At 67.4% G+C, this 20,272-nt stretch overlaps 2 protein-coding genes across 5 annotated transcripts; both read right to left on the bottom strand.

The window, feature by feature from the left end:
• Nucleotides 1–2,830: 2,830 nt before the first annotated feature.
• On the bottom strand, nucleotides 2,831–9,583 carry EPN1 (epsin 1). 2 transcript variants are annotated; one of them, XM_060176124.1, is made up of 11 exons: nucleotides 9,422–9,583; nucleotides 8,178–8,524; nucleotides 6,359–6,608; nucleotides 5,806–5,930; nucleotides 5,424–5,498; nucleotides 4,769–4,852; nucleotides 4,307–4,592; nucleotides 4,118–4,228; nucleotides 3,956–4,042; nucleotides 3,511–3,768; nucleotides 2,831–3,438 (listed from the first exon to the last, which is right to left on the bottom strand). In XM_060176124.1, the coding sequence occupies exons 2-11, from the start codon at nucleotides 8,403–8,405 to the stop codon at nucleotides 3,215–3,217; spliced, it is 1,728 nt and encodes a 575-aa protein (XP_060032107.1). In that variant the 5' UTR covers nucleotides 8,406–8,524; nucleotides 9,422–9,583; the 3' UTR covers nucleotides 2,831–3,214. The 2 variants fall into 2 exon arrangements, with proteins under 2 accessions (XP_060032107.1, XP_060032115.1); XM_060176132.1 differs by lacking the exon at nucleotides 5,424–5,498.
• A 174-nt stretch (nucleotides 9,584–9,757) lies between these two features.
• On the bottom strand, nucleotides 9,758–19,514 carry U2AF2 (U2 small nuclear RNA auxiliary factor 2). 3 transcript variants are annotated; one of them, XM_060176255.1, is made up of 12 exons: nucleotides 19,106–19,514; nucleotides 17,440–17,575; nucleotides 15,112–15,156; nucleotides 14,855–14,958; nucleotides 14,630–14,781; nucleotides 13,435–13,551; nucleotides 13,211–13,349; nucleotides 12,936–13,015; nucleotides 12,678–12,800; nucleotides 12,319–12,417; nucleotides 11,889–12,137; nucleotides 9,758–10,436 (listed from the first exon to the last, which is right to left on the bottom strand). In XM_060176255.1, exons 1-12 carry the CDS (start codon nucleotides 19,152–19,154, stop codon nucleotides 10,302–10,304), a joined length of 1,428 nt encoding a protein of 475 aa, XP_060032238.1. In that variant the 5' UTR covers nucleotides 19,155–19,514; the 3' UTR covers nucleotides 9,758–10,301. The 3 variants fall into 3 exon arrangements, with proteins under 3 accessions (XP_060032238.1, XP_060032227.1, XP_060032230.1); XM_060176244.1 differs by having other exon boundaries at nucleotides 12,331–12,417; nucleotides 19,106–19,300; XM_060176247.1 differs by having other exon boundaries at nucleotides 12,361–12,417; nucleotides 19,106–19,300.
• Nucleotides 19,515–20,272: the final 758 nt, after the last annotated feature.

The raw sequence follows: 20,272 nt of genomic DNA, 5'->3' as shown, positions 1-20,272 counted from the left end.
CTGCTGAATTTCGACGGCATGTAGGTTGTTTGGGGGAATCTTCTCTCCTTTGCCATGCCTTCTGTGAAATTATCCAGAAGCAGGAGGAATGCTTACCTCTCTGGTGTTTGGGACTTAAGATCTGGTGGTGGGGAGTCAGGCGGTAGCGCGGCGGGTGAAGCGCACATGGCGCAAAGCGCAAGGACCTGCGTAAGGATCCTGGTTCGAGCCCCCAGCTCCTCACAAGCGGTGAAGCAGATCTGCAGGTGTCTGTCTTTCTCTCCCCTTCCTCTCTCCATTTCTCTCTGTCCTATCCAACACAAAGATGTCAACAACAATAACAACTACAACAACAAAACAGCAAGGGCAACAAGGGAATAAATAAGTAAATATATTAAAAATAAATCAAAAAAGGTCTGGCGCTGGGTGCAGCTCCACCCCGCGACCACGATCTCGGAAAGCATAACTGGTTTGCTAATAAAAGCAAAACGCCGGTCTCCAGTCGCTGGACCGTGTGGTCTGGGGGTCAGCGTCACGGGATCACCGCCAGGTGCTCCTCGTGTCCCTGAGGCCAGGGAGTGAAGCTCAAGGGTTAGGGCTAGGGTGTAGGTGGGCACTACACTAGAGGCCTGGGGCCTTCCAGGTGACACAGGCCGCTCTTACCCAGGAGACACCGGCAGGGCTGGGTTTGAGCCCAGGCCCGCGCACTGGGGTGCAGACGCCTTGTGCCGGCTCTGCTCGGCTGTGCCTTAGGGCCGGGGTGGCTTGGGCCTGAAGTCCCGTATTCAGTCCCCAGCACCGCCACACGTCAGAACCGAGCAGTGTTCTGACAAATCCGAAAGACCAGGTGAGGTATTTTAAAGAGGCAGGCAGCATCCAGGAATGCTCTCTGGAGAGAGCTGACCCGGTCGGAGTGTCCACCAGGCCTGCAGGCTGCAAACAAGGAGCTGGGTGGCGGCACGCCTGCTTAATCACCAACATTACGGTGCGCGAGGACCCAGGCTCAAGCCCCCTGTCCCCAACTGCAGGGGGAGCATGAGTGACGAAGCAGGGCTGCAGGTGTCTTGTCTCACCCCTTTGAAAGGTTTTACTTACTGACAAAGATAGGAGATGAGAGTGGAGGTAGATAGCATAATGGTTATGCAAAGAGACTCATGCCTGAGGCTCTGAGGTCCCAGGTTCTAATACCCCACACCACCAAAAGCCAGAGCTGAGCAGTGCTCTGGTAGAAGGAGAAGGAGGAGGAGGAGGAGGAGGAGGAGGAGGAGGAGAAGGAGGAGAAGGAGGAGAAGGAGGAGAAGGAGGAGAAGGAGGAGAAGAGCCAGACGTCACTCAGGTCCATGTGCTGCCAGGGATTGAACTCAGATCCTCATGCTTGAGAGTCCACTGCTTTATCCACTGCGCCACTTCCCGACCACTGTCTCCCCTCTATCTCCTCTCCCCTCTTAATTTCTGTCTCTATCCTATAATATTAGAAAAAGGGAAATCGGGGGTCGGGCGGTAGCACAGCAGGTTAAGCGCATGTGGCGTGAAGCGCAGGGGCCGGCATAAGGATCCCGGTTCAAGCCCCCAGCTGCCCACCTGCAGGGGAGGTTGCGTCACAAACAGTGAAGCAGGTCTGCAGGTGTCTACCTTTCTCTCCTCCTCTGTCTTCCCCTCCTCTCTCCATTCTCTCTGTCCTATCCAACAACAAGAAAAACCACAACAATGATAAAACAAGGGCAACAAAAAAACAAGGCTCCCCTGCATGTTTTTTTTCTCCCAGAGTTATCGCTGGCAGTATGACTCCTCTGCTCCTGGTGGCCATTTTTTCTTTTTCTTTTTATTGGACAGGACAGAACAATTGAGAGAGGAAGGGGAGACAGAACGGGAGAAAGAAGGGAGTCGGGCGGTGGCGCCGCGGGTTAAGCGCAGGTGGCGCAAAGCGCAAGGACCGGCCTAAGGATCCCGAGCCCCCGGCTCCCCACCTGCAGGGGAGTCGCTTCACAGGCGGTGAAGCAGGTCTGCAGGTGTCTGTCTTTCTCTCCCCGTCTTCTCTCCATTTCTCTCTCCTATTTAACAATGACAACAATAAAACAACAAGGGCAACAAAAGAGAATAATTAAAACAAGCAATTTTTTTTTAAAAGGGAGAAAGAATGCGAGCCATCTGCAGACTGTTTCGCCGCTCATGAAGCGTCCCCCTGCAGGTGGGGAGTAGGGGCTGGAACCAGGTCCTGTGCTTAGCACACTGGCCCCCTTGAGGACAAATGTGGACAGACAGTTGTAGAGAAGACAGTCAGCCATGTCCGCAGCCTTGGGAGAGCCACAGTGGACCGTAGTGGAGACTGGGGACTCAGAAACTCTGGTGGTGGGAACGGTGTGGAATTGTCCCCCTGCTGACGTGTAATTTTGTAAATCAATATTGAATCACTAATAAAATAAAAACAAGTGGTCCAGGAGGTGGCAGGTGGCGCAGTGGTAAAGCTTCGGACTCTCAACCACGAGGTCCTGAGTTCAATCCCCGGCAGCACATGTGCCAGAGATGTCTGGTTCTTTCTCTCTCCTATCTTTCTCATAAGTAAGTAAATTCTAAAAAAAAAATAGCAACAAGAGAATAAAAACACAGGGCGGGCCTGCAAGGGCCCACGAGAAAGCAGGCTGTGCAGGAGGCGACAGCAGCTTCGCAGGGAAAGAAAGGCCTGCCGGGGCTCTGGGGCCTGAGACAGACAGACAGACAGACAGACAGACAGACAGACAGACAAGACAAACGCCCTCAGCTAACTGGGCCCCTGCAGTGAACCCCAGAAAGCCCGCTTCCCTCATGAGGGGCCCAGGCACGCGAGACTCCAAGGAGAAGCAGGCGGGCCGCAGCCGTGAGAAGTGCCTTTTATTCCCGAAGTTGTCAAAATCATCACCAAGGATTCCCCGAGGGGCGCGGAGGGAGAGGAGGTCAAACACTGATTGAGGGGCCTGTCGGGAGTTGGGGGGGAGAATGGGCGGGGCCCCGGCTGCCCCTCCCTCCCTAATGCCGCAGGAAAGGGGTCCTCCTCTGGCCAGCGCCCTCCCCATCCAGCGTCCAGTTTCTCTCCTGGGGGCCGGGTGAGGGCACAGGAAGAGGGTGTAGTGTGAGCGGCCCCGGGAAGGGAGGGGCACTGGGGTGAGGGCGGCCCCCCCCATCACATGCACTCACAACACTGATGTCCCGGGGCAGGAGTGGGGGGCTGAGCCGGACCAAGTCCCCCTCCCGCCCTGGATTATAGGAGGAAGGGGTTAGTGTTGGGGGCGGCGGGGCCCGGGGGCATCATGGGGGGCAGGCCCGGTCCCCCACCCATGGGAGAGATGTAGGTCTGCGGTGCCCCGGGCACGGGGGGCACGGGGGGCACGGGGCTGAGCCGGAGCTGGTTGAGGGTGAGCGTCGCGGGCAGAGTGGGCTGGAAGGGGTTGGTGACGGAGGGGCCGGGGCCGGTGGCCGGGGTGCCTGCGGAGAGGGAGGTCAGAGGGCAGAGGGCAGACAGAGGCCCAGCGGCCCCTGGACCAGCCCCGCACTCACCACTCGGCAGGAAGGGGTTGGAGGCCTTGGCTCCGGGCGGCGCAGGGCCTGGCCGGCTCACGAGCGAGTCCAGGTCCACCAGAGCCGCGTTCGGCCCCAGGAACGACTCCGGCGTCTTCCGTGTGGGGGGCGTGGGGGTGGGGGTGGCTGCGGGCGGGGGGCTCCCCACAGCTTCGGCCAGAGAGCCTCCGACCCCGCTCATGTCAAAGGCCCCGGGACTCCGGGCAGGCACTTCTCCGGCCAGCAGCTCCAGCTCTCCTGGAAAGGCCGGGAAGGGCTCAGCGTGCAGGGCCGGACCGCCAGGAGGACTGCCCGCACCCCGGCTGCAGAATCAGGGTCGAGGGCGTCGGCACATTCCTAGAGATCTGTGCCCACCCGGGCCCCCACCTGCTGGCGAGGGGGAGCAGGGAACGGCTCACACCTGGGGGGGGGGGGGAGGCATCACCTGTGCTGCTCCCGGAGGTCGGCAGGGCCGTGCGCAGCCGGTCAAAGTCGGAGAACTCATCAGGCTCGGCCTCGAACCCACCCGCGGCTGTGGGTGAGGGGTGCGCTCAGCTCCAGGCCCAGCCCCCCTCGTCCCGCCCCTCCCTGTGCCCCCGCTGCCCACCTGCAGCGTCGTTGGTGCTGGGCTTGGCAGGTGAGCCTCCCCAGGGGTCTGAGAAGGCTGGGGCGGGGGTCCAGGGGTCGGAGGCGGGCGGTCCACCAGCCGGGGCTCCACCTGGGGAGGGGGCTCTTGAGGGGCTCACGCTCCCAGGTTGGAGACCCCCCCGCCCAGCCCTCGCCACCCGCCACACACCTTCGGAGCTGCCCCACGGGTCAGATGTCGGCCCCTCTCCAGCCGCGGGGGCCTGGGTCCCGCCCCAGGGGTCCACGGGGGCCCCCACAGAGGTGGCAGGCCTCCAGGGGTCCCCAGAGGCGGGCGTGGGGGCCGGGCCCCCCCAGGGGTCAGCAGCTGCAGGGACTGGGGGTCCCCCCCAGGGGTCGGCACCAGGAGCAGCAGTGGGCGCCGGGCCCCCCCAAGGATCCGAGGTGGCCTGAGGAGCCGGGGCCGTGAAGACATCAGCGAGGTCCATGAGCGAGGACTGTGGGGAGAGGGGCGTGAGGAGGGGGAGGGGAAGGGGAGGGGAAAGGGGGGAGGGGAAAGGGGGGAGGGGAGGGGAAAGGGGAGGGGAAAGGGGGAGAGGAGGGGAAAGGGGAGGGGAAAGGGGAGTAGAGGGGAAAGGGGAGGGGGGGAGGGGGGAGGGGAGGGCGGGCTCACCTCCTCCCTGCCACCCGTCTCCCGCTTGCTCTCCTCGATGGCCATCTGCAGCCTCAGGTCATCCCCGCGTCGGATCCGCTCCTCCTGAGGGGGTGGGGTGCAGCGAGAGGTCGGCCGGAGGAGGCAGCCCGAGAGCCCACACCCACACAGACAGCGGTGGTGGCCGGGATAAAAATGGGATGTGGACAATGTGGACAGGAAAGGGGAGATGAGGTTGGGTGGGGGATGCAGGGACAGGGCCATGGGGAGATGGAGGGGGGCGAGGGACCTGGGGATGGTGGGGTCAGGGGTGAGGGGCCTGGGGACAGTGGAGTGAAGGGTCTGGGGTCATCGGGGGTGAGGGGCCTGGGGACGGTGGGGCCTGGGGTCATCGGGGGTGAGGGGCCTGGGGTCATCGGGGGTGAGAAGCCAGGGGTCATGGGGGTGAGGGGCCTGGGGTCATCGGGGGTGAGGGGCCTGGGGACGGTGGGGTCTGGGGTCATCGGGGTGAGGGCCTGGGGACGGCGGGATGAGACGGGCTAGGCTTCTAGGCTTCCAGCCCGGGCGGCTCCGTGGGCAGAGTCCTCAGCTCCCGGCGCTGTGAACTGTGTGGGGCGGGGACCTGGGGCCAAGAGCCCCATCGGCGGTGGCGGGCGGGCAGGGAGGCTGCTCTGACCTTATCGTGCTCCTCGCGGCTCAAACTAAGGGCCAGCTGGAGCTGGACGTCGTCCTCGGGGCCGCAGGGCGGGGGCTGGGGGAGAGAGAGTGTGAGGGGCCGGGCCAGGTGAGTGTGAGGGGCAGGCCGAGAGAGGGAGGGAGGGGGAGAGAGAGAGAGAGAGAGAGAGAGGTTGTGGCGAGAGGGGTGGTGGGCGAGAGAGGAGGGTAGAGGGAGGCGAGAGGTGGGGTAGAAGGGAGGCCCCCAAGCCAGCCTTGGGCACAGGGCGCGGCAGAGCCCAGGAGCTGAAGACAGATGCCGCCCGCCCGCCGGAGAGCCGAGAGCGCAGAGCGCGGGCACAGGTGCGGAGGGCGGAGGGCGGCGGGCACAGGTGCGGCCCTACCTGGTCGGCCTCCTCCTTGCTCATGGCCAGCGCCAGCTGCAGCTGCAGCTCCTCCTCCCCGCTGCTCTGCGGCCAGGCCTGCTCCGCCTCGGGCGGCGGCCCTGAGCCCACTGCGGCCGAGGACGCTGAGGAGAGAGAGGCAGGCCGGCCCCTGAGTGCCGGGAGGGAGGCACGGAGGGACAGACAGGCACAGTGCGTCAGCTTGAGACAAGGGAGAGAGGAAGTGACCTGGCGGCGCCCGCCGGGAGGGGCTGCAGTGTGGGGAGTCCTGTCCTCGCCTGAGCGTCACTAATAAACGGGCAAGCGCACAGGCCTGGGCTATCACTGTGGGGTCTGCGCCTGGGGGGCTCGCCCGTGGGGGTCTGCGTCTGGGGGCTCAGCCGTGGGGTCTGCGCCTGGGGGGGGCTCGCCCGAGGGGGTCTGCGCCTGGGGGCTCACCCGTGGGGTCTGCATCTAGGGGGGGGCTCGCCCGAGGGGTCTGCGCCTGGGGGCTCAGCCGTGGGGTCTGCGTCTAGGGGGGGCTCAGCCGTGGGGTCTGCACCTGGGGGCTCACCCGTGGCGGTCTGCGCCAGCTTCTCCTTGGTCTTGAGCGCATGTGCACGCTCCTCCCGCAGCCGGTCCTCGTCCCGCAGCAGCGCCACGAGCTGCTTGGCCTTCTCACGCACGTTCACGCCCTGGTCCTTGCCGTCGCGGTCCACGTACTGGAAGTCCTTGAGCGTCTGCACGGCGTACATGTTCTCCTTGCACTGCTGAGACACGCGCTCCGAGCCCGTCTTGATCAGGTACTCCATCAGCGTCATGGCCTGCGGGGACCCTGGGGTGGGTGGAGGGCTCAGCCGGCCCAGGACCACCCCCCTTCTCTGACCTCACGCATCTGCTACGACCTGGCACGAACCCCGGCTCCCCACCTGCAGGGGGGTCGCTGCCCAGGCGGTGAAGCAGGTCTGCAGGTGTCTGTCTTTCTCTCCCCTCTCTGTCTTCCCTCCTCTCTCCATCTCTCTCTCTGTCCTATCCAACAGCGACAGCAATAACCACGATAACAAAAAACAAGGGCAACGAAAGAGCCGCTAGGAGCCGTGGACCCGTAGTGGCGGAAGAAAAAAAAAGAGCCAGAGCGCCAATCACTTTGGCACACAGGACACCAGGGACTGAACTCGGGACCTCAAGCCGCAAAGCCCGGCTTCTCTCCCACTGCGCCGCCTCCCGGGCTGCCAGACTGCACTCGGTCGAGGGGTGAGGCGGGGCGGGTGGGGCGCACCTGGGAGAACACACCTGGGAGAAGCCCCGCCCCGCTCCCGCCCCCGCCCGGCTGCTCCCTCTCCCCACCTACAGCGCAGCGCATGTTACGAGGGACCCAGGTTCGAGCCCGGGCTCCCACCTGCAGGGGGAAAGCTTTGCGAGTGGCGAAGCAGGGCTGCAGGTGCCTGTCTCCCTTCCTCCTTCTCATACAGTACGTGAAGATAAAACCTACTGAGTGTAAGTTAACTAGCGAAATAAAATGAACAGGCAGACCAGACGGGCAGGAGACAGCTGGCCAGGTAGGGCTCGCACTTCACCGGCGGGAGGACCAAGTTCAAGTCCCAGCACCACGTGGGAGCAGCCCGGGGGTCGGAGCAGAGGCCGCAGGCTCCCGGGGGCCAGGCGGCGGCGACCCGGCTAGGCGCGCGCATCACAGCCCGCAAGGACGCAGGTTCGAGTGCCTGGTCCTCAACCTTCACGAGTGGTGGAGCAGGGCTGCGGGCGCCTGTCTCTACCTCGTGATAAACCAGCCGGCAAGACAGCGGCCGGGGTGCTGAGGGCCCCACCCCCCAGAAGGGAAAGTCACCGGGACCTAGCGGGGGAAGGGCAAGTACTGGGTCCGAGGGGGGAGAAAGCCAGAGGGTCACAAAGGCGCCGCGGTGAGCGCGGTGGGCGCTAGAGAGACGGCGGCCGGGTGGTCCGGGAGGTGGCGCAGTGGACAGAGCCCTGGACTCTCAAGCAGGAGGTCCGGAGTTCAATCCCCGGCAGCACGTGGACCAGAGTGAAGTCTGGTTCTTCCTCGCCCTCCTACCCTTCTCATTAACAGACAATCTTAAAAAGAGCGCATCGCACCAGAGTAAAGGACTCGGGTCCAAGAAGGACGACGGGAGACCTCGTGGGGGGGGGTCGTGTGGTTCTATGGAAACCGGGGATGTGATGCACGTGCAGACTACCATACTTACTGTTGAGTGTAAAACATTAATCCCCCGATAAAGGAATTTTAAGAGAGAGAGAGACAGAATAACGGCGACGATAACGACCACAAGAAGCCCAGGGAACAAAGGCGCCAGACAGGCATGGAGAAAGAGGGGCAGCCGCGCCCTGGGTCCAGCTGCCGAGGCCCCGCGCCCCACCTTGTAGACGTGCCGCCAGTTCTTGCCGTGGTCGTTGAGCCGCCGCCAGACCATGCTCATGATCTCCGAGAAGGCCACCACGTTGTACGTCAGGTCCGCGATCTCCGACATGAGCGAGCTGGACGGGCCCCAGGGGTCGTTGCTCGTGGCCTCCCGCACCTTGATCTCCGCCTCCGAGTAGTTGTGGACGATGTTCTTCACCTGGCGCCGCAGCGACGAGGTCGACATGGCGCCGCGGGCAGCGGGGGGCTGCGGGCCCCAAAGTGCGGAGAGGAGGGGAGAGGAGGGGAGAGGAGGGACGGTGCTGGAGGCGGGCGGCGGCGGCGGGGGCTGGCAGGTCACCGCATCTGAGGAGGGAAGGGGAGGAGAGAGATGGGGAGAAGGGAGGAGAGGAGAGGGGAGGGGAGAGGAGAGGGGAGGGGAGAGGAGGAGGGGGAGAGAAGAAGAGAGAGAGGAGGGGAGGGGAGAGATGGGGAGAGGAGAGTGGAGAGGGGAGGAGAGAGGGGAGAAGAGGAGGGCAGAGGAGAGGAGGGGAAAGGAGAGGAGGTGAGGGGAGGAGAGAGGAGGGGAGGGGAGGAGGGGAGAGGAGAGGAGGGGAGGGGAGAGGAGGGGAGAAGAGGGGAGAGCAGGGGAGAGGAGGGGAGAGGAGGGGAGGAGGGGAGGGGAGAGGGAGAGAGAGGGGAGGGAAGAGGAGGGGAGAGGAGGGGAGAGGAGGGGAGAGGAGGGGAGAGGAGGAGAGGGAGAGGAGGGGAGAGGAGGGGAGAGGAGGAGAGGGAGAGGAGGGGAGAGGAGGGGAGGAGGGGAGAGGAGGAGAGGGAGAGGAGGGGAGAGAGGGGGAGAGAGGGGAGGGGCGAGAGAGGAGAGTCGGAACCGGCCGGGCAGCAGGGTGGGCAGAGCCCGGGCGGGACATGGCGGCGAGGACGGGCTGCCGCCCGGTGCCCAGGGCGCCCCGACTCGGGGACCCCGCGGGGACGGAGGGACGGACGGAGGGACGGACGGACGGCCAAGGCCGGCGGGGCGAGGCCGGGCCGCCGAGATGGAGACGCGCGGTGACAGCGGCCCCCGGGCCCGGCCGACGCCCCCACCCCCGACGCCGGCTCCGGGACGGCGGGCCGGGGGGTGACAGGCTCGGGGGGCCCGGGACGGGGGGGCGGGGGGACCCGGAGGGCGCCATCACCCGAGGACAGACAGACGGGGCCCGGCCGCGGGGACGGAGCCGGGGCCCGCCGGCCTTCCGCGCTCACCTCGGCCTTCGCCGGGCTCCGGGAGCTCATGGCACACGGCCCCGCCTCGGCCGCGCTCGGGGCCACGACCCGCCGCCCGGCGCCGAGGGGGGCGCAGGGCCGGGCGGGGGAGGGGACGACGAGCCGACGGGAAGCAACCGAAGCGGCGGTCAACCGGAAGCGGAAGGCCCCGCCCCGAGTCTGCGCGGTCAGCACGCGCGTCACTTCCGGCGCGCGGGCCGGGCCCCCGAAGCCGCCCGCCCCACTTCCGCCCGGCCTCCCCCCCCGGCCCCGGCCCCGCCCCCGCCCCCCGCGGCCGAGGCGGGCAGACAGCAGACACGCGGCAGCTCCGTAAAGTAAAATACAACAAAATGTTTAATGAGCAAATTCGTCTTAGCAAATATGAAACTGCCACAGAGGAGGGGCCGGCGGGACGGGGGCTAAGGGACGGCCAACTAAGTAAGAAGGTGGGGCGGGCGGGCGGGCGGGCGGGGTCCCCGGGGCACCGGGCGGGCGGGCGAACAGAACTCCCAGTCGCTTGTTTGGCCAGAAAATATAAACACGCGGTTTCTACGGTGGGGGCGGGGCCGGGCGGGGCGGGGCGGCCTCCGGACGGGCGGTGGGGCGCGGGGTCCTACCCTGCCAGCTCGCGGCCCTCCCCGCCCCGCCGACCCCCCCACCCGAGCCGTGAGCGCCGAAGGCGACAGCGGGGCCCCGCACACTTGCCGCCCCGCCCCGCCCCGCCCCGCCCCGCCATCGCGGCCCGTCGCGTCGCTCTGCTCTGCTCGCTTCTTCGCTGCTTCTCACTCTGCTGCTCGCTGCTGCTGCTTCTTCGGAGGGTCGTGGGGCGAGGGCGGGAGGGGAGAAGCCCCGGCCGGCCCTGCCCCGCCCTCCCCACCCTCTACCAGAAGTCCCTGCGGTGGTACGAGTCGGGGTCACAGTACTTGGTGACAACCACTCTGTTGGCGAACTTGCGACCCGTCAGGCCCTGCATGGCCTTCTGGCAGTCGAACACGGACGTGAACTCCACGAAGATCTGTGGGAGAGAGGCAGGTCACAGTCGGCTCCACCCCGGCCGCTGCCCCCGCAGGCAGAGCGGCACCTCAAGGGCAGTCGGCTCCGGCTCGGACGGCAAGGCTGGGAAATGCTTTTAAAAGCTGAGCGCTTCTCGGCTCTGGCTTATTAGAGGTGCTGGAGTTGGGCCTGGGACCTTGGCTGTCCCAGGCTCTCGAGCATGAAAATCTCTCGCACGACCGTCATGCCGTCTCCCCGTGCCCTGAGCCTGATCTACTGCAGCGTCTCATCTTGCTGGAGTGACACAGGCGACCCAAGTCGGAACAAAGCTGTTTGTAAGACAAGCCAATGGCTTGTGAAGACAGACGTGAGCAAACTCTAAAGTTCAGTGTGGAGTTACGGGACGTAGAATTTCGTTCATATGGTACCCGGTGGTATAGCGTCCTTACGAGAAAACCCCGATGGGACGGGGCATCTCGCGGTCGGGAGGCCTGCAGGTGACCCCCAGGACCCCGGAGCAATACCTGGGCCCCTGTGCTCATGCTGGGGTGCGTCTGCTCAAAGTTACTGCTAGACGCTCTAGTCAGGATGAGTCCGTCTCAAGGGACACTTGTCAACACTGTGGGTATGGTCATGGGCTGGGTGTACGCAGACCCCACAGCATTTACCACAGAAACACTACATATGCGGGAACAATGTTTTTTTTTTGTTTTTGTTATTTGTTAACGTTATTTCAGACCCAAAGAGAGGAGAGGTGAGAGACTGGACAAGGGGGGAATTCAAAGCAGTCACACACTGCAGCCCGGGGATAGCGGGGCGGCCTCTGCAACAGACTCATATCGGAGGCGCTAGGGCTTCCAGGTTCAAGTCCCAGCGCTCAGGTAGGAAAGATGGACCAATGTAGTGAGCATGTCACAGCTACCGATGACCCTGCTCCGCGTGCAGCCAGCACAGACCCAGACTGAAGTGCAGGGGCCCGTGCCCACCGCACCCCAGTGGGGAGCACGTAGGGTGACGCTGCACACACCACCCCTCCTCTCGTCTCCGAAGCTCAAATTTCTACAGGACTCACAGCACACGGCCTACTCGCCTGGCTGTTTGCACCTCAGCTCCCCAACCCCTCTGGCCGCCCCCACCCAAACCTGCTCTGTTCCCGCCACGTCCTGCTGCCGCACCAGAGGCCCGACTCCCTGGTCCCCAAACACTCCAGTCGGGGCCCTGCGGGCGACGGTGCCCTTCAGGTCCACCCCCCACCCCCACCCCCACCCCCCGCCTGGCAGTCAGATTATGGGACTGCTAATCCCCAGGGCTTGGGAAGGTGATGATAAAGCTCCCCCCCACCTGAACTCCCTTCGTCCCGCCCCGTTCCGGGGCTCCATCCAGGGGGGCCCTTGCCCCCTCAGCTCAGGGCCCCACCAACGCCCCGCGCCCTCGCCCACCGCCTCCTAGGGACCCTGCCGGGACACGCACGCACCTTCCCGCAGCCGGGCACCTCCACGCCGTCCACGGGCCGGGGGATCTCGATGGACTTGACGACGCCGTACTTGCCGCACTCGTCGCGCACGTCCTCCACGATCTCCTCGTACTCCTCGTCGTCCAGCAGCTCCTCCGGCAGCACCATGTTCATGAGGCACAGCACCTCGGTCGGGTGGCCGCCCATCTGCACCTGCGAGCTCATCAGGCCCGGCACCTGCAGCGTCACCGGCGTCTGGTTGATGGTGCTCTGTGGGAGGGGGAGGGCAGTGTCACTGGGGAGCCCCGGCAGCCGCGGGGGAGGGGTGGGGTGGGGTGGGGTGGGGTGGGGCCACCTCCCGCCCGAGGCCCAGCGCCGGGCCGGCGGCACCCACGAAAGCCTCCCTGTCCCTCCCACCCCCTGGCCCCTCTAGCCAATGAAGATGACGTGCCAGGGGGCTCACCAGCGTGGCATTCTTGGCTCCCACACTTGCCCTTTGCACGAGCAGCTTCTTATCTCCCAGCTGCATCCCGTTCAGCCCGGCGATGGCCTGCGTGTGGAGGACGAGGGGCAGGGCGCAGGGAGAGGTGCAGGTCAACGCAGGAGCCCGGCACCTCCCCCGAACCCCGACACCCGGGAGGCGGGTATCGGCGGGGGAAGAAAAGAAAGGAAAGGGGTGAGAGACGGAAAGAACTGAGGCCCCCCCAGGCCCCACTCCAGGCTGCTCCTCCCACCCCCCACCCCCCTCCCCCCACCCCACCCCACCCCACCCCCCCCTGAGGGCTGGGCACAGGGTGCGGCCGAACTCACCTGGTCTGTGACGTTGATGTCCACGTACTCACAGAAGGCGTAGCCCTTGGAGAGCCCCGTGGCACTGTCCTTGACCAGGTTGAAGGCCTTGAGGGGCCCGAAGGACGTGAGCAGCTCTTTGACCTGCAGCAGGGACAGAGCCACAGGGTCTGAGGCGGACTCTGGGCTTGGGGTGGGGGTGTGGGGAGAGGCAGAGTGGCTGAACTTAGCCCCTGACACAACGCGGGGGGGGGGGGGGGAGAGGAGATGAGGCCAAACCTGGTCGTCGTTCAGGTAGTTGGGTAAGCCCCCGATGAACAGCTTGTGGGCAGAGTCAGGGACCACCGTGGACACAACTCCTGACAAGACAGAGGACAGACTCGGACTTCAGGAAAGGGTCACCACCCAGAACCCAGGGCTCCGTGGGGCGCTGCCAACCTGCACTGTGTCTCCCCATGTGCCCTGGACCGGGGACCACAGAGGCACGCGCCCTAACTGCCCCGTGACACTCAGCCCGCCCAAGGCTGTGTGCAGTCTCCCGCAGGAGCACTCACCGGGCACGTAGACGGAGGGATTCTCCGACATGCCAGGCAGGGGCTGGTAGTCGTGAGGCCTGCGGATCTTCAGCGACTGGCCCTGGAAGATGATGCCGTCGAAGGCCATGGCCTGGGTCGTCTCGTCCACTGAGCGGAACTGGAAAGCAGAGAAGAGTGGTGAGAGCTGGGCACCGCCTCCCATCCCGTCGCGTCACGTCCAGCCTGCCTCTCCTCCGACTCACCTCTAAGAAGGCAAAGTTCTTGTCCTGGTTAATCTGCACAGCCAAGACGGGGTTCCCGGGGGCCTGGGTCAGCCCTCCCAGGCGCATCTGAGCGTTGAAGAAGTCCATCATGGCTTCCTGCAGGGGGAGAGGAGACAGGGGGGGGGAGGGAGGTGGAGAGAGGAGGGGAAGGGTGAGAGAGGGAGACACAGGGGTGTGGGGGCAAGGGGAGAGGGGCCAGGGTCAGGAGGGAGAGGGACAGTGGAGTGAGGTGGGGTGCCGAGGTCAGCAGGAGAAAACAGACAGGGCAGCGGTGACAACAGGACAGAGATGAGCAAGAGCCACCGGGGCCATCGGGGTGGACGGAGATGCGGGGAACCACGGCGACACGGAGGGGAGACAGGACAGGAGGGGAGACGGTGCAGCGACGGGACAGGGAAGAGTCGGCAGGGCAGAAGGGAGAGGGAGAGAGGGAAGGGGAGCACGAGGGAGGGAGGGAGGAGGGAGGGAGGGAGGAGGGAGGAGGGATGGGAAGGGAGGAAAAAAGAGTCATGTGGAGGGGCCTGGCCCTGGAGTCGGGGGCTGGTTCATCAAATGTAGCAAAGTGCAGGTTGAGAAAGTCAGAATGGACCTTACTTGCCTGAGACGATGGTAGCAAACTTTTTGTTGCTACGAGGGATCTCAGCCCCACAATATTTCACTTTAAAGAGAAATGGAAACAGCTCTTTGATCTCGGGATTCTCGGGGGCTCCGCAGGGAGGGGAGAGGGAGGGGAGAGGAGTGGGGGGCAGGAGGGCAGGGCAGGACGATCGAAACTTAAAGAGAGGCGAGGGGACAGGCGCAGAGCAGAGACGTGTCAGAGAAGCGAGGGAGGGCCGGGCGTGTGTGTGTGCTGTCTCCCTCTCTGTCTCTCTCCGCTCAGAGCTCAGATACGCTCGCAGGGACGCCTAGGGCGCTGTGTGTGCCGGCTCGGCCCCTCGATGCTGGAGAAGTTCGGGGAGGGGAGACAGGAGAGGAGGAGAGGAAGGGAGGGCCACCCCCAGCCCGGCCCCTGGCTGGCTCAACTCCGTCATCCGTCTGGGAGGGGGCCGGGGGGACCTCACAGGAGCAGAGTCTGACCCGTGCGGACTGGGGAAGGGAGGAGGGGGAGGGAGGGGGAGGGAGCACCGGGTGGTGGGCAGACGGGGCAGAGGGAGAGGGGGAGGGAGGGCAGTACCTCAGTGATGCCAAAAGGGATGTTGCCCACGTAGAGGCGCCGGGCCTGCCTGGTCATCTGGCTGCCGACCACGGGCACCGGCGTCGGGGTCACGGCCAGACCGTCAGGAGTCATGGTGGGGAGGAGGGCCGTGGCCGGAATCTGACCAGCAGCTTCGGGAGGAGGGAGACAGGGTCAGAGGGCAGCCCGGAGGGCCGAGGGCGCCCCCCCAGCGCCGCCGCCCACCTTGCATGGCCTTGTACTGCATGGGGGTGATGTGCTCGAAGCCCGGGGGCGGCACGTCCCAGTACTTTCGGGCCTTCTTCTTCTTCTCGTGGCGGGGGGAGCGTCTGGGGGGGGGAGAGCAGGACAGGGCTGCCTCAGCATGGAGAGATGGGCGGCGAGCCCGCCTCGCACCCACACGACGGGAGGGGTGTGCCAGGGCGGTGGGGCGAGGCCGGGAGGGGAGGGGAGGGAACGGGGGGGGGGGGGGGGGAGCTCACATCAGTCCACCATGCTCCTCTTTGGCGCCTCTGGCCAAGGGCTTGCTAGGGGCGGAAAGACAGAAATAGGCAGAGAAGAGTCAGCAGGGAGATCTGGCCCAGCCGCACCCCTACCCCCCACAGACATCAACCTCAGGGCCCAGGCAAACAACTCCCAGCAGGTGCCCATGCCCCCCCAAAGTAGGCAGAGAAGAGGCAGTAAAGGGGGCAGAAAAGGGGCAGAGAAGAGGCAGAGCAGGGGGCAGAGATGAGGCAGTAAAGGGGGCAGAGCAGGGGGCAGAGATGAGGCAGTAAAGGGGGCAGAGCAGGGGGCAGAGAAGGGGGCAGAGATGAGGCAGTAAAGGGAGCAGAGCAGGGGGCAGAGAAGGAGCAGAGAAGGGGCAGAGAAGGGGGCAGAGAAGGGGGCAGAGAAGGGGGCAGAGAAGGGGGCAGAGCAGGGGGCAGAGAAGGGGGCAGAGCAGGGGGCAGAGATGAGGCAGTAAAGGGGGCAGAGCAGGGGGCAGAGAAGGAGCAGAGAAGGGGGCAGAGCAGGGGGCAGAGCAGGGGAGCAGAGAAGGGGGCAGAGAAGGGGGCAGAGAAGGGGGCAGAGAAGGGGGCAGAGCAGGGGGCAGAGAAGGGGGCAGAGCAGGGGGCAGAGATGAGGCAGTAAAGGGGGCAGAGCAGGGGGCAGAGAAGGAGCAGAGAAGGGGGCAGAGCAGGGGGCAGAGCAGGGGGCAGAGCAGGGGGCAGAGAAGGGGCAGAGCAGGGGGCAGAGCAGGGGGCAGAGAAGGGGCAGAGCAGGGGGCAGAGAAGGGGGCAGAGCAGGGGGCAGAGCAGGGGGCAGAGATGAGGCAGTAAAGGGGGCAGAGCAGGGGGCAGAGAAGGAGCAGAGAAGGGGCAGAGCAGGGGGCAGAGCAGGGGAGCAGAGAAGGGGCAGAGCAGGGGAGCAGAGAAGGAGCAGAGCAGGGGGGCAGAGCAGGGGGCAGGAAGGGGCAGAGCATGGAAGGGGCAGAGCAGGGGGCAGGGAAGAGGCAGAGCAGGGGGGCAGAGCAGGGGGGCAGAGCAGGGGGCAGAGCAGGGAAGGGGCAGAGCAGGGGGCAGGAAGGGGCAAAGCAGGGAAGGGGCAGAGCAGGGGGCAGGAAGGGGCAGAGCAGGGAAGGGGCAGAGCAGGGGGCAGGGAAGGGGCAGAGCAGGGGGGCAGAGCAGGGGGGCAGAGCAGGGGGCAGGAAGGGGCAGAGCAGGGGGCAGGAAGGGGCAGAGCAGGGAAGGGGCAGAGCAGGGGGCAGGAAGGGGCAAAGCAGGGAAGGGGCAGAGCAGGGGGCAGGAAGGGGCAGAGCAGGGAAGGGGCAGAGCAGGGGGCAGGAAGGGGCAGAGCAGGGGGCAGGAAGGAGCAGAGCAGGGAAGGGGCAGAGCAGGGAAGGGGCAGAGCAGGGAAGGGGCAGAGCAGGGGGCAGGAAGGGGCAGAGCAGGGGGCAGGAAGGGGCAGAGCATGGAAGGGGCAGAGCAGGGGGCAGGAAGGGGCAGAGCAGGGGGCAGGGGGGCAGAGCAGGGGGCAGGAAGGGGCAGAGCAGAGAAGGGGCAGAGCAGGGAAGGGGCAGAGCAGGGGGCAGGGAAGGGGCAGAGCAGGGGGGCAGAGCAGGGGGCAGGAAGGGGCAGAGCAGGGAAGGGGCAGAGCAGGGGGCAGGGAAGGGGCAGAGCAGGGGGGCAGAGCAGGAGGCAGGAAGGGGCAGAGCAGGGAAGGGGCAGAGCAGGGAAGGGGCAGAGCAGGGGGCAGGGAAGGGGCAGAGCAGGGGGGCAGAGCAGGGGGGCAGAGCAGGGGGCAGGAAGGGGCAGAGCAGGGGGCAGGAAGGGGCAAAGCAGGGAAGGGGCAGAGCAGGGGGCAGGAAGGGGCAGAGCAGGGGGCAGGAAGGGGCAGAGCAGGGGGCAGGAAGGGGCAGAGCAGGGAAGGGGCAGAGCAGGGGGCAGGGAAGGGGCAGAGCAGGGAAGGGGCAGAGCAGGGAAGGGGCAGAGCAGGGAAGGGGCAGAGCAGGGGGCAGGGAAGGGGCAGAGCAGGGAAGGGGCAGAGCAGGGGGCAGGGAAGGGGCAGAGCAGGGAAGGGGCAGAGCAGGGAAGGGGCAGAGCAGGGAAGGGGCAGAGCAGGGGGCAGGAAGGGGCAGAGCAGGGGGCAGGGAAGGGGCAGAGCAGGGAAGAGGCAGAGCAGGGGGCAGGGAAGGCGCCGCGCGGACTGCGCTGAGCGGGCAGGCGGCCCCTGCGCCCCGCGGTCTCAGCCTCGCGGCCGGGCCGGAGCGCCCACGGGGCAGGGGAGCAGAAGCCCGCGGGCCGGGCGGCCGTGCACGAGGCCCGGGCTACCTCCGCCGCCGCCGGTCCCGGGAGGCGCTGCGCTGGTCGCGGTTCCGGCGGTCGCGGCTGCGGCTCCGGCGCTTGCGGTCCCGGCTGCGGGAGCGGCTGTGGCTTCGCTTGCGGTGCCGGTTCTCCTTGTCCCGCTCTGGGGGGAGAGGGAGGCCGGCGCAGGGTGAGCGGACGGAGGCCGGCCCAGCCCCCCCGCACTGGAGGCTCAGCCCCAGCCCCGGGACGCCACCCCCGGGGAGGGAGACGACAGGCTCCAGCGGAGTCCGGGGACCCCGGGGCGGGCCGGAGCCGTTACCTGGGGGGACGGGCCTGCGAGGCCCGGGGCCGAGATACCTGAGGCTGCTCAGGAGGAGCTGGGGAGCCAGAGAAGACAGAGGAGGCTGGCTCCTGGTCCCCCTCCAGGGCTGAGGGGCCTGACCCCAGGGTCGTCCCTGACAGGGGCAGGGCTAGAGGCTGGGGAATCAAGAGACCCAATGATGTTTTCCCGGAGGGATCCAGCGACCCCTCGGCAAAGATCTGCACGGCCGGCACCCGCAGCCCCCACCAGCAGGCCCGGCAGGAACCCCGATCGGGCCCCGCTCCGTCCGTCCGTCCGTCCTTCCTTCCTTCCCGGTCAGCTGCACGACGAAGGGCGCCCGGCCCTGTCCCTTCCCAACTGGACCCCAGGCAGCAGCGGGGTCCGGGGGCCCGGCCCGGCCCGTCCGCCACCCACCCTCCGGGCAGCCTGCCGGGAGGCAGCGTCCGCCCCGCGGCCTGAGCCCGGGCTTCCTGCCCCTCGCTCCGCACGACTCGGCTCAAGCGACCGGCCAGGACCGGCGGCCACGTGGCGCGCCCAGGTGGGAGAAGTCCGTCCTGCGCCTCCGAGGCCCCGGAGGCCCCGGGTTCGAGCCCCGACCGGAGCCCTGCGCCCCTGCGGCAGGACGCGGCGTCAAGCCCCGCGTGTCCGTCTCCTGCGGGCCCGCCGGCCGCGCACGGGGGGAGCGCAGACCCGCGCCGCACACCCGCGCGGACCGACCCTGAGACCGAGCGACCGACGGACCGACAGACAAGGACCGGAAGAAGGCCCGGGGCTCACCGGACAGCGGCCGCCCGCGTGCCCGCAGCAGCACGGAACCGAGCCCGCCGGGCCTCCCGGGACCTCAGACGAGACACCGGCGCCGCGGCGCCTCCAACCAAGCGGGGCCTAAACCCGGGCCGCGCAGACGGAGCGTCCCGGGAGGGGCCCCCGAGCGGCGGCCGGCGCCCACGTGAAGCCCCCAGCCCCGCGCGGGCCGCCATTTTGGAACAAAGGGGGCGGGGAGGCCCCGGCGGCCGGAAGCGGAAGCGCCCGGGCCGCGGCGAAGAAAGACTCGGCGGGGCCTGCTCCGAAGCCGCCGGCAACCCCGCGCCGCTCACGGGGCACGAAGCCCGGCTGCGCACCGAGCGCCCGGCCCGCCCCGCCGCGGCGCCCCCGGCCTCCCCCGCGGGACGCTCGGCCCCGGCCACGCGCATGCGCCGGCCTGCCCTGCCCTGCCCCCCCCGCGCCGAGTCACGTGGTCCGGGCGCGCGCCACCGGGGGGGGGGTGCTCCGCGCGGCCCAGCGGAGAACGCGAGAGGAAAATGGCGGGGGGCGCGGAGCGAGCCCGGAGGCCGCCCGCCCGCCGCCCCGCAAGCCCGGGGAGCTCACCTTGCTTGTTCTCGTTGAGCTGCCGCTCGAATTCGTCGAAGTCCGACATGTTGCGGCGGCCGCGCGGGGCCCTGTGCGCTCTCGCCTCGCCTCGCCTCGCCGCCCGCCCGCTCCGGCAGATTCGGCTACTTCCGCCGCGCGCCTCGGCTACTTCCGGCCGCCCCGGCGCCCCGCCGCCTCTGCCGGCCCCGCCCGCCCGCGGCTCCGCCCCGCCCGCCGGCGGCCCCGCCCACTCGGGCGGGCGGCGAACGGCTCGGCTCTTTCCGGATCGCGGACGACGGGCGGCGGGGTCGCCTCCGGCCGCTTCCGGAAACTCCCGAGGCGGCGAGCTCGCGGGCGTCCCGGGCGTTCGTGGCTTTCCGTAGACCGGCGCCTCCGGGGGTGTTCGCGGGGCTCGGCGCGCAGCCCTTCCCGGGCTCGAACCGTCCTAGTCCCCGGCCGCTTGCGGAGGGCTGTCCACTGACTGGCCGCCAACCGTCCGTGCGGGCCTCCGCGACGCCCCGAGGCCCCCGGCACTCGCCCTCTGCCCGGGCCGGCGCTTCCTCCCCGCTCCGGGCTTCGGCTGTTTCCGGAGATTCCGCTCGCCCCGCCCCTCGCCGCCGCTTCGGCTCCTTCCGCCGCTCACGGGGGCAGCTTCGGGCCTTTCCGTCAGCGCTTCGTCTCCTTCCGGCTTCGGGCAGCAAAAAGGGAGGGGAGACCGAGGCGAGGTGGGTCAGGGCGAGGGGGACGAGGCGGGCACCCGGCGCTCGCCACCCGGTCGTCCGGCTCGGGAGCGCAGGGGAGGCGCGGGGCGGCTCCCGCGAAAGGTCCGAGCGTGCCGCGCAAAAGCGGAGCTGCCGGCGGGACGGAACGTGCACGCGGCCGCTGCGGAGGGTGCCAGCGCGGTCCTAGGCGCCTGCGCAAGACGGGGAGCGAGCGAGGCCTCCGCGCATGCGCAGAGCGCGACTTGAGGCCAGTTTCCCCGAGTTCCGGCCGAGACTCGGGGGGGGGGGGGGGGGCCCTCCGCTGGCTCTCCTCAACGCGCGTGCGCGGGATCCCCCCCCGCCCCGGCTCTCCCCAACGCGCGTGCGCGGGATTCTCCCCCCTCCCCCCGGCTCTCCCCAACGCGCGTGCGCGGGATGCCACCCCGGCTCTCCCCAACGCGCGTGCGCGGAATTCTCCCTCCCC

The sequence above is a fragment of the Erinaceus europaeus genome, chromosome 2 (genome assembly GCF_950295315.1).
Source record: "Erinaceus europaeus chromosome 2, mEriEur2.1, whole genome shotgun sequence".
Taxonomy (NCBI): domain Eukaryota; kingdom Metazoa; phylum Chordata; class Mammalia; order Eulipotyphla; family Erinaceidae; genus Erinaceus; species Erinaceus europaeus.
The sequence above is the reverse complement of the archived record's forward strand: the minus strand, read 5'-3'. Positions and strand labels throughout refer to the sequence as shown.